Below are 19,143 nucleotides of genomic sequence, written 5' to 3'. Positions count from 1 at the left end.
GGATGGATGGATGGATGGATGGATGGATGGATGGATGGATGGATGGATGTAATTGTGGACATGAACATCAGCACACTGATTTACACCACTTTTAGTATGCATGTTGGGACTTTTTCGGGTGACAGACAGAACGTGAGAAAAAGCATGGGTCAGAAGGAACAGAAACAGATGGAAAAAGATGGGAAAAAGACACAATGTATGAGTGGGTTGGTGGAAACATTGATGACGGAGAGGAAGGCAGAAAAAATGCCAATAGCAAAAAACTTCAGCAACTTCAGGGCCACTCCGTCCCCAGAGGTTTGACAGAGTGGCTCTAAAGCTGAGGGAACTGTCCCATCTAGTGTTATTTTAATTTCACAAGTGCAATGACAAACACACAGCAATGGATTTTGGGTGAAAGTACTGTGTTGGTATGTCCTAAAACAGATGTCAGTTTGAAAGGTTAGTGACTCGAATAACACAGAGCTCAGAAGTGAGACAGTATATTGTAGGATATGAATCTGTTTTACATAACTCACATACTCTTCAAAGAATGAACCAATCACTTGAAATGGACAGCACATTGTGTATGTCCTGATGACATACACTAAAAAATTCAGGTGTCAGGAACACTCACACACATTAGTAGTCTAATTCCATTGCACTGATAATAAAAAAACCATGAGCCTATCAAAATGCCCCGAGGAAGAAATGTCTTCTACCAGTTAAACTTGAGTGAAAGACAGGGGACGCCCAAAGTTAAAACTATCACTCAGGTTCATCTTTGGGCATCATATCTGTGTAAAGTTTTGAGCTAAAATTTTACTTACAAAGTAGTTTTCTTACAATGTGAAGAAAGTTGTGGTGAAAAAGGCAAAAATCAGTGAAGATTAAGTTTAGGCAAAACTAAAACAAACAAATTGTAGCAATGAAGTTTAGTGATAAATTGTAACCTTAAAAACATAGGGGAGTAGTCGAGTTATTATTTTGGAACTAAACTGACCGAAAAGCGCAAAACAAATTCCTCTAATCTCCTCCAGCATCTTTCATTAGGGTAAGTCATCTGATCTCCAAGGTAATTTTCATGGTGGATACCCATGTCTTATATCCCAGTTTTCCTCCATCCATCCATCCCTGATCATTCTGGACAGGGTTCACTGGGTAAAGAATAGGATTAGTAGTAATAGTCAGTGAGGAGTAGTTTCTTCCCACATCACACTTCAAGCAAAAATTGAAATAATGATGCAGAAACAGGGTCCCTCACAATACATTTTGTCCATCTGTCTGTGTCAAGTCGTGTCGTGTAAAAATGGAGGCCATTTGTAAATATTGGACATCTCTGCTGTCTCTTACAAGCTTCTGTCAATGTTTGTCAGAAAAAAACGACTCCTTTAGTGGAAATAATGACGAGTTCGCAGTGTACACCAATACTGGCGAGAGAAGTTGAACACAATAGAAAGGCATCGGGAAAGACGTGAAGCTTGGGGCTTCTGCCCAATTACACTACCCTACACCAATGGAGCAGACAAATGGAAATTAAGACAAGATTTAATTAAATCATGCTTAAAGTAAAAAGATTCATCAATCAAAATGCTCTTTTCACACAGTAAAGAAAAAGCACTCAATTAAGGAATCATGCATACACTTGAAGGTTACATCTAACAACTGTGTTCACACCATCTCAACTTAACTTATGCTAGAAGAGCTTTCATTGAACGGCTTTCTACCTTTGTCCCCTTTTTCTCTCTTATTGAAGAAAACCATTTGAGACAGCAAATTACTTTGGTGTTCATTAGTTTATAAACCCCTGATGTCAATTAAAACTTTGTTGAGCTAAGAGCACTTTTTTTGGCTCCATTTTAACCATGGAAAGCAATTAACTCCTCTGTCCTCCAGCACAACTTTGTTCAAGCATATATATAGAAAAGGGTTGCAAATTGAAACCTAAAATTTTAAAGTAAGCTTATTGTGAACAAGGGAAAAAGAGAAAACGGGATTTTAAAAAATTGAGGGACAGCCAGGCCAGCATAGGTGAAGGGCCACGGGGCCCCTTGAGATTTCCTGTTGAATAAAAGACTTTCATGAGAGAAACTTTGTGATCTTAAGCTGAGTAAGCTTTTTGTACACATTGTGTCAAAGTCCTGTCACACCTGGGGTGGGGTTCTGGAAAGTGAGTTTGCATTAGAGTTACACACAAAGTAGTAGACTGGAGAAAGAATGGGAGGTTGTTGTGACAAGAATTTAGGACTGGTCTCACCTTCTTCCCTAATTTGCATTTTAATCTTTCACAATCTTAACTACAACCAAGGCAGTCACAGACTGCAACATCCAGCGACACACCTGGATTCAAAATTTTATCCTGACCTGCATAGGTCAAAGATCAAAGCTAGTGCTCTGACCTGCTTTGATCTATGGTCTTACACTGGCCTTCTCCCTTGTCTTTCTATTCGGTTCGTGAGAGTACATAAGTTGAAATTTGACTTTGACCTACTTTTCTCAAGGTCAAGGTCATTATCTAATTTTTGTCCCCTTTGCCGCCCGAGTAATGTGCTTTTTGTTTCATCTTTCTATCTGCAACAGTTGCGAAGATATTTGGCGGACAAACGAACCAACACTGACAATTACAATACATCACCGCTTTGCAGTGGGATGTAATAAACAAATCCTACCAGGTATCAGTTTGTTTGAGCTGTCCTTCACAGACAATGACTGTATTTTTGCACATTAGCACATTTTTAGTGACTGAAAGTTCTGACATGGAATACGAAGTGAAGACAAACCATCTATTAGAGTTTCTCTATTTAAACAGTTGGATAGTTTCATCGATCAAGAATATTGATTGTTGAGGAGGAAAACTTCAACAACAAAGTCAGATGTAAACGTTTGATGCTACACTACAATTTAGTGGTAGTTTTAGCACCATGCTGCTTCAAATTAGGATCAAGTGCCCTACTGCTTTGTCTAAGGTTGGTTCACAGGCAAACATGTTACCCAGACGGTGAAAGTGTTATATCCACCGGTGTCAGGCAAAATGCTGCCAACGAGTTTGGTAGAGAGAGAGGGTCCAAGAATCAACACCTACCTGACAGGTGAAGCACATCGAAGCTCCCTGAATCAACAAAGTACCCCTTGATTTTCATTTGAAGGGGTGAGTTTCCAATCAAGTCAAGGTAAGTGTATTACTGCTAAATGGGTGTTGTGCTATTAGTGTCAACACTAGAGATGTGTCACACGCTTTGATAAAATCTAATCAAATCTGGTCATTGATAGAAAGAGCTGATTGTTAACTAAAACACAAATTATTGGGTAACAAACTGAAAATTGAACCTAAATAAAAATATTAACCATAGAAAGCAAATAATATTTATAGAATCCAAAGAATGGGACCCTACAAAGGCCATGGATATCAGTGCTCAGAGGAGATAGCTACGACAGCTGAGGACGTTGAATGTGTGTGCGCTTCACATGATTGACTAGTGATTAAAAGGCCAAGTCACTTGAGATACGTGAGGAAGCAGAAGAGAGAGCAAAGAGAGACGGGTCATCTGTCTTACTGATGACTAGAAATCAATACACAGTTTTGTGTACAAGGAGGATAATGGGAAGCCTGAAGGTTTAAAAGCGATGAGTGTTTATAAGTCTGCCTTAGTAGTAGTCAATAACAAATTACAGGATGCCATCAACAGCGATGTGTCCCAGACATACTGGCACCAATTCCTTTACTGTTTGTAAGGCAGACTTCTGAATGCGAATAGTGTGTTAACAATATCAAAAATTATTTTACCTATATGGGATCCCACCACAGATTGTTTCTTTTTTTATTCTTAGCAGATGAATATCGGAATATAAGTCTCATTCGAAGGGAAATACCGTCCTGCAAACTGACAACTCATGGCAAACACCTGCAATACAAATGTTTTTTTTAAAAATGCAATTGACCAAACGTGGTTTCACTATATTTTGACATGACATTGCATATCAGAATTTTTTATCAAGGTGGAAGTCCTTCAAAGCTCACGATTCATCAGCAGAATCCACAAATGACTAAAGAGTAAACTAGAATACTGGGGGCATCGTTCAGACAGACGAGGCTTTGAAACGATCCTTTACATTAGAAGACGTACCCCGACCTCTGTCTATCTGCAAGACCAACATTATTAAAAACACAATAGGGAATGACATTTTTCATGCATTTCTGAATTGCCAGACAAGGTGATTTCAGGCTCTATTCCATCATCCTACTAATGTCTCTCACACACACACACACACACACACACACACACACACACACACACACACACACACACACACACACACACACACACACACACACACACACACACACACACACACACACAGACGATGCCTCCTTTCAACCACTCTAACCAGCAAATGTATTCAGAGAGCCATAGGAGTTCCACTCAAAAAGCTTCAACACGTACACACAAGTCCATGTACTCAAGCACGCATGCATGCACGCACGCACACACACACACACACACACACGGCTCCACCTACTCAATGCTGGAGTTGATGACAGTAGGCTGTGGGAGGGGGTCATGGTTGGATAACTTTGTGTTTTCTGTTGCTGTGACTAAAGAGAGGCACAGCAGTACAGTTGAGAAGCGCCAAAACAACTTCATTTAAATGAACCAAACCATTTAATTTGGTAAACTGAAAACAAAGCAGCAACAATTACATCTAGATAACTTTTCAGTTCAGTATTTTTGGCTCTCACATAATCATTTCCTGAAGTATGGTACAGTTTTTTTTAGACACTCCATTACCTCCTTTACTTTATCAGGCTTGTCAGCTGGAATAAACTGAGGGAAAATAACATCTCATTATAAATAAAGTGGATTTATTTGGCCTTAAACAGTTACCTATTTTATAATACATTCATTTTAGAGATTTACTGGTTCGGAAGAGGAGTTTTATTGGGAAATAAATCAAACAATCTTCTTTATCCTTCCAATTGTTGTGTCAGGATTTAAAATTTGTTACTCTTTGATATCTGGTGAATAGCAGCAAGGTTTTGTATCTTCCAAGGTGCATTTGGAAGATGTGTGGATACCTGGAAATCTGAAATTCCTGGAAATCAACTACAGTGTGCACTTCATGCTGCAAAACTTTATTGCACAGTTATTTAAATTTTCAAACAATCCTCATCCATCCATCCAAGCACCCACCCCAAATTGCATGTTTTCAGAAATGTTTCAGCCCAATGGGTTATTTCTTAACATACTTAAAATTTCATTGAGTGCACATTGATCCTGAATACTCCTTTGCAAATTCAAATACATATTCACAAATTTCAGGACGCATTTCAAGATTACTTTGCATATTTACAAACCTGATTAGTCACAAGGGGATAAGGATAAAGTTGCACAACTCTTCACAGACACTAGCAGATTTGAATAAGACTGTACCTCATGGTTTTCTGTCGTTCTTAAACTCAAACACAAGGTCTCAGTTGTATTTACTTCAAGATAGGCTTCCAGAGGACAGCCCTATCACACTGCAGACTACTGACTCATCTAAACAATCATAACCCCCCACCACAAACCAGATTTTATTTGACATATTCACACGTCCCTGCCCTCTTACAAAAACATATAGAACCAATGTAAATGCAGTCACACAGCACTTATCAACATGCACTGCTGGGCACAATAAATTGCCCCTTGGGAAAGGGCATATGTAAAGTACCAATGGTCAAATATTTTACTTTAAATTGCTTTCAGCTTGCCTCAACTCAGGGCGAACTAACAACTATTTCCCTGGTCAGCAGGATCCCTACAGAGTTACATTTGTTCATTCAGAAAAGCAATTACAGCAAGAACAAAAGTGAGAGATTCAGTTTCTCTTTGTTTTAACACTGCTCAACCAACTGATCAAGAGAAATGCAAATGGAGAACGATAGAGGGAATAGGTCCAAATCAATTAGCCAGAGTGCATCCTGAATAAACACCTTGAATACTCGTTTTGCTAAGAGAAAGGCTGTTAGTTAACAAGTCCCACACCAGCTCAGAATCCTGTATGTAATAAGGGTTGGATAGTAAGGTCATCAGGTAATTCCTTAAGTAATTCGTAGGAAAACATTAACACTAAATCACTTGCAGGCACGAAGCTGCGTGCAAATGCAATGCAATGCGCCCTCGTGCATTCACGCATCAACGCTCGCGACTTGACCTCATCGTGGATTTTTGGTAGGCAGTCATGTGATACCGTACGCACATTCTATTGGCTGACGGCATCCGGAAGTGTGCTAGGTTCTGTGAGTCTCGGACTTCCCTGAGACACAAAAGTGCTTTAAACAGTCGATCAGAGTGTAGGAAAAGGTAATACAGATAGAAGGTGGTTTAATATCAGTATGGGGAAGATTCATAAACATTTAACTTACCGTAAATAATAAGTTAGTTTGTCGCTCTATCGCAGTATTTGTTAATCGCGTGTGGTTCCTGGAACACATTAACTGCGAGGAACGAGGTCGCACTGTAATCACTCATACAAAAATTACATATCAGTATGTACAGAGAAGGAGGATTGTGCGATTACTGATTTAGGGTGTTGACTGGATTTACAAATAGTAAATATAAGGCAAATATGGAGTATTTCATACATATGTATATGCACAATAAGCACTTGTTCTATGCATACAGCCCTGGAATATGAGACCACAGCTGTTCTCTGCTTAGAACGACTGCTGTTCACTATGTCTTCAGCCCACTCTATCACATTAAAGTACTCTCAGTTGCAAATCAGATCATTCCACCTACAAAAGCAAGCAGCACACGCTGGGTGTCTCTGAAAGCAGCAGAAGATAATTCTGTTGGTGTAGCAACTAAACATCTTGTCAAAATACATCCATGCGAGTTATCAACAGCGATTACAGTATGAATCTGATTACAGAGATTATAAACATCTGAAATCATGCAGGCACATTTGCATGTAAATGGAAAGAAATACTGTTTGTAATGAGAGATAGTTATTATAGTCATATTTGGCAGAAGATCTTTCACCATCCCAAGAAGTCAATAAATATGATGCTGTCACAAAAAATTTTTAAAAAATGCTGCAGGTCTGCAATAAGCTCATCCAATCATTTCATTTGGGTTGACAGCCTAGAGACACCTGTCTGCCCACACACAATTTTAGTGCCCGATGACACTTCAGCAAAGGTTGAAGGGCTACTTAAGTTATAACAAGCTATAAGAATGACAATGGCAGTGCAGCCAGAAATGTCCAAATATGAAAATGCTACCTTAACAGGGGAGTATAGATTTTTGAGATAAATCTGCAGCAGCTATTTAGATTGTGTTAACAGGATAGAGGGTTTAACAGAGCTGTTTATTAATGATTAAAAGTACATGTGGAAATGAAGTGAACTCACTGCTCACACATATCTACCAGATGGAGGTATGTAGGCAGTGCTTGTTTGTGTGTTTTGAGACAGTGACTTTGAAAAGAGGATTCTTTATCATTGGAACACTTTCAAATTCTAGCTGGCTCTTGTCATTTTCTCTAATGTCAAAAATTTGTAGTGACGATACTCTGTCACTACTCTAGATACTGAAGCCTCACCTTGTCTCTCAAATGATGTTCTGCTGCATCGATATTCAACGGATCGTCAAAGTTCAAAAGGTCCTGGAGCAGAAGGGAAGTAAGAGGAGAATATGAAAAAGACAGGAAAAAGGCAAAAACAGTATTTTGTGAAAATGAGGAGAAAAGCACAAGTGACTGAAGGTGGATAGGGGATGTGGAGTGCTGCGTCATCCTAATTGACATTTCAGTGTTCAATACTATCCCAATAATTTTGTGTCCAAGCTGAGGGGAGCATTTACTACTTCAGCACTATCTGCTGTCTACAATGTCACCCAGGATTGTGCAACTGCGACCAAAACATCCTCATTATGCAGTTGCCTTAGAGATTAGGAGCACAATATGGGAGGCAAGAAGATTGGTGCCATTAGAAAGATTATAAGGAATGAGAAGTTGTTTGATGATTAGGAAGTAAGATTTAGGGCATGGTCATGCATCCATCTAGATTACCATCACCATTATCAACACAGACACAGTGCAGAGCTCAGGAAATGTGGATACTGGAGACTGCTTACTGTTTATAAAAATGTTTGCATTAATCTTCATAAATTCACATCTTTTTCAACCTAAATCAGCCTTTTTCTCAACCATTAAATGTGTCAATTTTCACTAACATTATTATCAAATTAGATCATAATATGATCTGTTGTGATTTTACTGCATGCTTAAAAGATCTGGTACCAGGACACATACAGGGTCAGCTGAGATGCATTTCCACAAACAAAATATTTAATAAAAGTTTATTTTTTTATTTCGTCATCATCATTTTTGTAAAAAGGAGAAAGATGATCCGTTAGATAAAATGATGGTATTTTTATGTTGTAAAGAGATTGCTCATATCCTTGATTCACCTGATGTCCTTTGTGTAAACTACCTACAATCAGCAAAACATCGGTGTGGATCTAATAATTTCTAACTTCGTACTATTAAAGTAAAAGAAACTGTAACTTACAGTAAACAAGGAGTTCAATCCCCAGACAACGTCCTAGAAATGGAAAAAAAATTACAAGGATTAGTGAACTGTAAACATGTATGTTTGTTTAACTATAGATAAAAACATACCGTCTTGTTACTGATGGATTAACTACTCACCAGACATTTCTATATTTATGTTGATATATCTTTATTAGAGAGGTTTGTTCTACAGCACACTTATAATCTGAATGCTGTGGGAAACCAGTGACTTCAGGGGAACTCTGTATGGCAAGCAGAGGAAGATCAGTGATGCTGGATAGGACACTGGCTTCCTTGAATTGCCAAAGGCAAAGGTGGGCTAGTCAGCTTGTTATAGAAACAATAAAGAAATACCCTCAGTCTTCAGAGTAGGGGGAGGATGACAGACTCTCCAGGATGGAGAGAATGATAACAGCGAGGGCTAAGGTGCTCGGAATACATATGGTTGGGGTCCAAGTGTGGACAAGGAATGATTTATGCACACCTCATGGACATTCAGTCTGGTAAGACTGAGAATTAATCACCACAGTCCTAGAGAGCCTCTTAATCTACCCAAGAACACATATGGGCCATGCCCAGTTTAAGGAAGAACATTGAAGCCCTAAAACAGACAGTAAAGTTTCACGACATGAAAGCTGAAAAAGAACTAAAATTGGTTTTTAATGGGTGTCCCATCTCATCCTGATATTATATTGCTGGCAGAGAGAGGACACTAGCAGCAGGCTTAAAGCAGAAAGGCGCTGATTTAGCACTGCTTGATGACAAAAGATCAAAACAATCAAAGAAAGGTTCAGTTTCCCAATGACCTCTTCTCCAGGCCATTGGTTTTTAAATGGCTACAAGACATTTCAAATCCAAACCTCGTTATACGGCAAGGCTGCATGGCAAATAAGTAAATCAGTGCACATTGAATAATTAATGGATTAACAACTGGCTATACATTTCAGCTAAACCTTCAATCATTTGTTGGTTCCAGTTTCTTTATGTTCCAATCTAAAAAATTGGAATGGACTTCAGAGATTTAAAAAGTGATCAAAACCGATCAAAAAATTATTCTTCTAGTTACTGAGGTGTTAGTGTTAAAAACGACAACACAAATATTCAAAAGCAATGTAAATTGTCTTGCCTACCTTAGAGGGTGAGTGTATTCGTCACTGTAACTATAATAGCACTAACAGCTGTGTAATCATGCTTGTAAAGTAGAGGACTGATATGAAAACGCAGGCGTTTGAATTGGTAACCAGCAGGTTGGATTTAATAACCACATCCTTCTACTACAAACTTTGCAGGGGCTGTGGGATCTCTGCAACATTTCCCTTGAAAGAATGTGGTGGACCAGTGCAGTACAACAAAAGATACGATTTCGAATTCAATATATGAAAAAGAAAGCACAAAATCACTGAATCACACAGAGCCAAGAGACTCTTTTATGAAGCACTGACATATGCAGAATACAACGTTACAGTAATTCTGGCTCAAGCTACAGGTAGTAAGACTGAGAGTTTGGAAAAAGACAGGTGGACGTCATTACAGTAAATTGAACACTAACTATGCCTTACATGAATGGCCTCACACCACTCTATTTCCCTTTGTTGGCTTTTTGGGTGAACCTGACTACTGAAACTCGTCTAATAATCAACACGTAGCAAGGATTTTAAACTAGTTGAGTCATTTATTTGTCTGCAGGGGATACCCTAGCAGGCTAAAGGTGCTTTCAAACAGGGAAATTGACACTTTGCATTTTTTTTCCTACATTTCAAACTATGGCAACATGACTCCCAGCTAATCCCCAATGGTTAGCAATACTGCACATTGAAGCACGTATTCAGATTTTGAAGTTACTGTCGAATCAGCGCTGTTTCTCTTCACATTTTTGTCTGTTCTCTGGTGGAAAAGAAGTGAACAATTCAAAGACCTCAGATACCATCAGAATTAACCACATCAGTTCCATCTCTGCAGATACCACGGCTGCCATGGTCACTTTGCAAAGCCACGCAGGAAGTTCACAGTTGAAGTATCATTAACTCTAACTGCAGCAGCAAATAGACATGCAAGTTCTCCGTAACAGTAGGCATCATTCCTCTTCTTGCTGCTGCCACTAACCTCTGGGCAACAACTGCTGTTCTTATATTACTCTATACAACTGCAGCATATATTAGTGTTTCAGACACACAACTGGAAAATCCCTGTTTCGTTTTGAGGGGTGTGGTTCAGAAGTCAATACTATGCAAAAGTACATTTGGACCTATAACGTTTTTCTGCAAAAAAACAAAAAAAAAAAGGAAAGAATGTTATATGACCATTTCTTTTTGAGTGTGTTTAGGTGTGTGGTGAATTGATGAGTAGTGACCAGTGAAGACGGGCATCATCACTTGCCCCAAACTAACATAATTCTTTCTGACTCAAAGCTATCAGAACTTTTTTTTCCCCACATTTCAGAGCAGTAAAAAAAATGATGCTTATAGACACACACAAAAACAAACCCAGCCCAGACACTTAGATCACGAGGTTTGAAGTCACCCATCATTTTCTGCTGTTATAGTTAGTGACTGACACTTTCAGTTCTTCATTTGAGGTGAAAATTTGTGTGAACTCAAAAAATGCATTGTGCCAATTATACAGAAGCTAAAGCCAGAATCTTTTGCTTTCCGTGCCCTCTTGTTCTTACTGTTACATCGAAAACAACCACACACAATGATAAGCACGTGTGCTTTACACAAAGTTGCTCCCTTTGTAGCTAATAATCAGAGACGAGGAAGAAGAGTAATCAAAATGCAAGAATGCCACCAGAAGCTTGTTTGACTAGACTCTTATTTGCAGCAGATAGTAGCAGGAAAATGGTCTTTAATTATTTTCAAAACAACAACAAACAGTAAAATCAAAATTGGAGAAAAAAAATGGTCACAATAATATCAACTTAAATGGTTCTTTTGTGACTTGATTGCAAATTGCAAATAAATAGCATATTTTGCAAATAAATCCTATTAACAATATGGGTTGAACAATTTTTGCTTCCAACTCTTGGTGGAAGCAAAACAAGAAGGGGAAGGAGGTGAATATTTAAGAATGCGTATGCATTCAATTCACCTGTGCAAATACTCATATGGAGATACATTCACTAAAGCTGTGTGTGAATGTTTGTGTATCTCACATGTGATTATTTCAGCACAGCTCAGTTGTGAGAAGAACACCTAATGAGGTTGTCTCAACCCACCGCCACATTTCTCTCTTTCCTTTAGTAAAGAAAAGACTGCACACATGCATCCAATGCAGCAGAAAATAAAAATGAAGAGGCTACATGGTGAATACAGAGAAGTGACTTATCATTCTGTCTCCTGTGTTTTGGTAGCCTTGGCAGGACATAAGTGGAATTAATGGCTGTATTTTTAAGTAAATAGAAGGCCTATTTTAATTACTGTATGTGTTATCCACCCTGTCTTTTTGAAGATTGTTATTTTCATAGTTAATCACACAAATGTTTAGGATATTTTTTATTTTGTGTTTTTGCTGATAATATTTAATTTTTTTTGCTTGAATATGTACATGCCTGGTGTGGAAGGGGCCCAATGGGGGATCAGTCATAATCAAAGCAAACACCATCAGCAAAGCTCATGCGGATCATTGGTTTACATTCATATAATTTTAACTCAGCATATTATAACCAAACTGATATGAAGCTGAGTCTCATGAATAAAGCAGGACTTTTTTTTTATTAGATTTTGTTTTTCCACTGGTTGGCACTTTGGAATGAAGTGGGCTGCCAGTCACATCTGACAACTAATTAAATAACTGGAAAAAATACTTCATGAAATAAAAAAAACAACAATACATCAAATAATAATAAATGAAATATATCTTAAAATGCCAACACTGAAAACAGATCCAAACATAATTTGGTTTCCAACAGAGCAAGTCAGTCGAGCAAGACCAGCAATTTCTGTGTGTGTGTGTGTGTGTGTGTGTGTGTGTGTGTGTGTGTGTGTGTGTGTGTGTGTGTGTGTGTGTGTGTGTGTGTGTGTGTGTGTGTGTGTGTGTGTGTGTGTGAGAGAGAGAGAGAGAGAGAGAGGAAGAGTCAAAGACTCATCTCACGGTCTCAGACTTCAAACCTTTTGTCAAAAGGTCCGTTTTTGTGTTCCTGATTTTCTGATTCAGTTTACAACCTCAAAAAGGAAGAGAACTCAAAACTCATGTTGGTTTTCACCATAGATGCCATTAAAACTCGACACAAACAACTTTGGAGAAACTTTTAACTCACAAACACAGACCTTCTGTTGACACATAATTGACTCCTGGGATGATTATGTTTAAACACAAGCTGACAACAGCAGACTGTCTGCAAAGCTGGAACAACAAACTCCAAGATCCTTAAATCTGAATAAATTATGTTACATCAGACTTTTGCAAATCAATGTGGAAAAATTAGCCATGGTAGAATGATTTTTAAATGAAGAAGCACAGTCAAACTTCACCCATGCCCACACAGATCTCATCAACTAATTTGCAGATGACACAGATTCAGTTTCTGGAGAGTTCCTTCTACTGCAACACTGTCTGCCTACTTACCAATGTATCGCAGAATGATATTTAAAATGCTGTGTGTCAAACTGAACAACACAGTAGAGGATGGCAAATACTGCCCAACGCATCACTGCTTCTCCACTGCCCATCTCTGAGCAGCGTCTGAGGACTTTGATACTTCTGCTGCCACACACCCTGCACTTATCTTAGAGAATTCATGCATTGTTTATATTGAAAATATGTGTATTTATAGCCTTTTAATTCACCCATTACTTTATTTAATTTTGTTATGTCAGTACCTGTAGTCTGTACAATGACAATGATGATTAATCTGATGTAATCTAATGAAAATAATACGTAATTCCCACTGGAGTGCTTCTCATTTACGAATAAAAGCTTCATTGGATAAAAAAATGAAACTGTGGCAAGTTCTCTCCATTCATATAAATCAACACTTGTTCTTCACTTGTCCCAAATATAATTTAAATTCATCTTAATATAATATTTAACATCTTCGCCCTTAATTTTGGCTGCACTTAATTGTATGTTTGTGTTAATGTGGTAAGTTTAAGGCCTATTAAGTCTAGAATGATCAAAGATCAATCCCACTGTGAAATGATCACTTGAGTCTCATCTGGCTTTTCAAGTACATTAAGATACACTGTACTCACTTTGACTGAAATATCACTTAAAGTAGTGAATGACTGGAATTATTTACCTTTAATGTTCTGGTGGGGGCCCAGCCTGTACCATCAATTGAGTGTTCTCGCAATAAACTGTATATAAAAAAAGAAATATTATTAAAGATAACGTTATCAAAGACACTTTGTGGACTAACGGAATTGTACTTTTAATTCTGAGGATGTACATCTTTATAGGACTGCTGTGAAAAAGACCTCTTTGAGAGAGTGATGAGATTTCACCATCAGGGGTCATGTGTGATAATGGATGTCTCAAAAAGTCAAAACAATTCTTTGATTGCTATTATATAGCAGAAAAAAAGGGTAACATTAATAGATGATGATTATTTGCATATAAGATGATTAATAAATAATGGTGAAACAAAGATCATTACCTCAAACATATCTCCCCATTTTCTGTGATGTTCGGATGCCATATTCTGGTCAGACATCTCACTTTTGGAGGCTGAATATGAAGAGAAAAACAAAGAGCAGACAGAGAGAGACAAACCATTATTTAGTTTATTATTTTACACTATGACAGTTAAAATTGTATTGTATATTGATGAATAAAAACAACCTGCTTCGACTACAGTAATATTTTTTTTATTGTTATAAACAGCGGATTAAAGTTCTTTGAAGGTCACAACAGCCCTTTAAAATAAGCAAATGACCCATAAGACCTCAGTGGTGGTTATCCGTTTCTCTTCGAAAATCTGGGCTCGCGCGAGCCATTCGCCACTTCGCCATAGGCGAAGTAAATTCCAGATTGGCTACAAGGTTTTTAGCCTGTGTAGCCACAGTGGTGTTCTTATTTTTACGGAAAAGAGGCTAAAACTTACAACTTTTTCGCTCACTAGCGCCGCTATATCCGCATCCAACGGACATAGCCGAAGTGACCCGAACGCTCCCGATCATTAAATATGCACTCGAGTCATGACCTCCTTTCGTCCAATGAAAAACAAAATGATTCTATTTTTACAAACTAACCCGCGAATTGGTGTACGACAAGGCGAGGACGATCGATCTAAATAAATTAAGAATATAGTGTTTTATAGTAGATTTTGCGTTAAAATTCTAATTGAACAACAAATGGTGAATGCTGAGAGGGGGGAGGAGAGGTGACAGACCGATCAGAAGGTAAATGAAAAATATTATTAATACGTTTTTGTAATCTTAGACTTTTAATCCCTATGACTGGCAGGAATAACCAGCGATGTATGTAAATGTGTATTCACCTCATTTGCTATTTTTCATGCCTTTTTAAATTGAAATGAAAAATCACGTTGTTGAATTAAAAAAACTAAACTACCATACCATTGGTATGCCATTGGCATACCAATGGCTTTGGTGGGGGTCAAAGTTAAAATGTCTTCTAGTCCAAGTAAAACTTAAAAATAAACATTGAGTAATATTTTGTATATCTGTATCTCCAAATAGTGAATACAAGTTTTCAATTGTTGAATCTCACATTCATACCTGCATAAAGTAGGATAGAAATAAAGATAGTTAAGCTTGAACAGTTGACTTTAGTGTATTTTTGTAGGTAAACTGAACAGAAGACTCCTATGTCTGTCTATATATCCTTACCGTTTTTAGCCTTTTAAACTTGTCTTGTTTGACTGTGTTCTGTTTTGTGAAAGCAAAAAGCTACATATTTTTCTTGACCGAGAAAGGTCACACAGTCTGACATTACTTTAGTCATGCCAATGGTTTAGAGTAGTTACACCAAAGCAGTGGGAATAATAGAGAAGCTAAATAATCAAAGAAACCATATGAATATCTATTTATTGCAATGTGTTTGCTTCCTTTGGTTCTATTTCCACATTCCAATTTCGGTCGAGCTTACAGAGAGCCGCTGCCTTAAATACTCAACTAAAGTTCAAAATAAGCTGGAATTTACTGAAGGAAAGTTCTAGCCTGATAATGACAGACAATCTTCCGTCATACCAGATATTGTGTATGAGATGTAAGCAATTTTGCCTTGACATTTATTTCAGCAAAAAAATACATAGAAATAATGATGACAAACCTTTAGAGACATTTATAGTTTGTCACTAATGAGGGTTCACTGACACACAGGGATGGCTGTGAGGCAGCAGTACTTAACACTTAGCCACCGTAGACACTGATCTCACTGCTTTCCCTGTTCTTAGGTTTCCTCTGGGTACTCCAGTTTCCACCACTATCCGAGAAATGCTAACTTAGTTCGGCGGTCATTGCCCTTGACGAAGGCAATAGCTTAGATCTGGAGTGGGTCCCTGGGCACCTCAGAGGCCACCCACTGCTCCCTCTGGGAAGGGTTAAACACAGTGGCAAGAGGGATTTAGTTAGAGTTCAGTGATGTGAGTGTGTGTGTGTGTGTGTGTGTGTGTGTGTGTGTGTGTGTGTGTGTGTGTGTGTGTGTGTGTGTGTGTGCGTGCGTGCATGTGCGTGCGTGCGTGCGTGCGAGAGAGAGAGTGTGTGACAGAGCAAGAGAGAGAGAAGGAACCAGAGCAACAGAGAGAGAGTTGTTGTGGTTCAAGGAAAGAGGTCAAGGAGAGCGAGCTAATACGAAGCTATCCCAGCGGTATTGTGTTCAATCGCTCTTGCTCTCATGTTTCAGTATGCTTAAGATTGGTGATGTAAGAAAACCTGTATGCTGAATTGCTTAAGGGTTCCTTGTGCTAAAGACTTCGAGTGCAGCTTTTATTATTTTGGCCAAAATAAAGTCTTGCGAATGTCACGATTGGTGCGAACGCCGAGCAGAACCCACATAAGCATAACATCGGTAGCAGAGAGCACTGCTACAGACACCTATTGTGTTATAGACAGGATCATTACTCACACCGGTTATTGGATTTCATCTGCTCTGACCACTGCTGCTTAACCGCAGCACTAAAACTTTTTTGTTACCCTGATGGATAGAAACCCATTTAGAGCTCAGTTCTAACCTAACACCTGTGTGTACGACAAAAAAATAAAAACAACAAAATCAAGGATGTGAGTCCAGGTAAGACTTCAAACAAGGTCAGTCATCAGGTTTGTGAAATTATTTGTGTGATTACTAAGACACACATACATAGCAGCTCCCTGGCTGACTGCAACATGCATTTGTAGCTCATCATGATTTAATATGACTTCCTTCATGTCTCATCATGCCGCTGCTCTGCCTCAACATCCACAGCAGGAGCAATTTTATGCTTGAACGCCATTACAACCAATCCTATCAATCAAATCCATCACCGATAAAGTGTTGCATGTTTATGAGCTATCAATCTGTGTCAGGCCTTATGAATCAGCCTCAGATGTGGTGGCAAAAATGTGTGTGCATTTGTGTGTGTGCGGGTGTAAAACTCAGACAAGAGAAAACCAAAACATGTAAGCATGAACAGAAATGCACACAAACGAAATACTAAGATCCATAGTCGCACTCTGAGGTGAGTAAATGACTGTGGCTGGAGTAACTGGGAAAGATCAAATAAAAGAGGGGTGAGCAGCAAACAACTCATGAAAGCCAGGTGAAAAAAGGTGCTCTGCTTTTACCTTGAAATTAAAAAAAAAAAAAGTATAGTCAAACTCAAGGGCTGTGCCTCCATATAACTACTGGTACATACATTTTAATTGAAAAGAATATTGTACTGGTGTCACCAAGTTTTTAGCTGGTGTCAGACTATTTCATACACAAAACAACATGTCAGAGCAGAGTGGATCATTATCTGTCAAATATGGATGGGTTGTTATTTTAACTGGCTGAAATGGGAAAATACTGACAGCTCACGACACATGCACGCATGCATGCATGCATACATACACACACAAGCACACACACGTATATACACAAATTGACATATGAGAATACATTAAGAAAAATGGCTACAACACTCACCACCATGTTATAGGCTTCAGGGACGTCTATTTCAAACTGAAACCTTCCACTTTGGTAGTAACCCTCGTCTGGTTATGAACAGAGGAAGAAAAGCAGACAACAAGGTTTTATTAATGGGGTATATACAGCATTTTTTAAATCAACTCAGTATTGATGAGTGTTAACCTAAGATTCACAAAGATCTTGTGAATTTATATATCAAAGACGGTCAATAGTCGAGTAGATCTTTACTGTTTTAACCATTACCATTCAAACATCACTTCTTTAAGGTGGAGTTATGGAGTCCATTTATGTTTTTATGGTCAGACGCGCATGCTGGTTGAACCCATGCCAACCCAATGGTTTAATTGAAATGAAGAAAGAGCATATTTCTCAGCTAAACATGATGTAAACGTCCACCTTAGTCAAAACTGACAAATGTCAAAGACAGAGTTCAAGTAAAAAGTTCAAGTGAGAATGGTTGTGGTTTCAATCATGGATAATAAAAGTTTCTCCAGGATCAAGCCGCAATAATTCTGACATGGGACAACAAAGTAGTACACAAACGTGTTAGTGTAGAATCCAAAAGCAATGTAAAGGCAATGAAGCTGGCAAAAGATTGTTTATACCCGATTAATCGATTGACAGAAAATGTGTGTGTGTGTGTGTGTGTGTTTGTTTGTAAGTATACGTCTGTGTCAGAGTCTGTTTTACACCCTGAAGCAATTAAAAACACCTTTTGAACAGGATCGCGATTAAATGTCATGATAAAGCAGTGACTGTTACACTCAGTATGTCTAGAAGTAACAGCCGGTTAAAGTAAAGGAGGTGAAAGCCAGCCAGGCTCCAGTTGTTGGTTCGGACGTCAAAGAACACTTCTTGTCTTGAGAGCACTGTTTGAGCGACCAGTAGAGAGGAAAGGATGTTAAAGTGAATTGCTGCTGGAAAAGAGGGGAAAATGTGTGGAGCAGCAGGGCACAAAAACACTCTCTTACTCTACTTTGTGTGTTGCTGCCTGTTGACACAAGAGTGAGGCTGAAATCCATCGCACAGGGACGGCAGCTTAGAGCAGAGGCAATGAAAGACCTCAGGATATATCTTTCACTTGTCAGCAACAGTCATGCTCATTTTCTGAAAATGTTCAACTTTATGCTAAAATGCTGACAGGGAACTAAAAGACTAAGGAAAAATGGTACATGAAAAATATACAAAAGTGGGTGTAAAAAAAAAAAAAATGTTCAATGCTGTCAAAAAAATCTCGAAACGAAACAGACCCTTTCTTAAAACTAGTTTCACACATAAGTTTCAGACACAAAAAAAAAATTCCAGTACATTCTCAGACTTTGATCAGGTGTTTAATTTCACTGTCAACCGATTTGAGATGCTCCTACTTCTGGGGATTTGCACACAAGTCGCACTGTTGTAGGTTGAGGCAGAAAGAAATGTCAATGATGCATTCAAAGGCATTTGAATCCTGTAGACAAAAGTAGCAGCATTTGGTTGTGATGTAACTCGTAAAAATAAAATTCAGAAAAATGTCTGTTGTTTACAAATTAGATCACA

The 19,143-nt window shown here is 38.4% G+C and overlaps 1 protein-coding gene across 1 annotated transcript in view; it reads right to left on the bottom strand.

Annotated features, from left to right (window-relative positions):
- The window catches only part of ube2f (ubiquitin-conjugating enzyme E2F (putative)), a 36,600-nt gene that overhangs the window by 5,313 nt on the left and 12,144 nt on the right, over nucleotides 1-19,143 (bottom strand). The window contains exons 5-9 of the mRNA XM_068329025.1: nucleotides 17,602-17,669; nucleotides 14,129-14,199; nucleotides 13,772-13,829; nucleotides 8,534-8,566; nucleotides 7,564-7,626 (exon numbers count right to left, since the gene is read on the bottom strand). Of these exons, the coding sequence (XP_068185126.1) occupies nucleotides 7,564-7,626; nucleotides 8,534-8,566; nucleotides 13,772-13,829; nucleotides 14,129-14,199; nucleotides 17,602-17,669 (293 nt within the window). The remainder of the gene's footprint in view (nucleotides 1-7,563; nucleotides 7,627-8,533; nucleotides 8,567-13,771; nucleotides 13,830-14,128; nucleotides 14,200-17,601; nucleotides 17,670-19,143) is intronic.

This window comes from Antennarius striatus, chromosome 12 (genome assembly GCF_040054535.1).
Source record: "Antennarius striatus isolate MH-2024 chromosome 12, ASM4005453v1, whole genome shotgun sequence".
Lineage (NCBI taxonomy): Eukaryota > Metazoa > Chordata > Actinopteri > Lophiiformes > Antennariidae > Antennarius > Antennarius striatus.
This window is presented reverse-complemented; position numbering and strand designations above follow the sequence as displayed.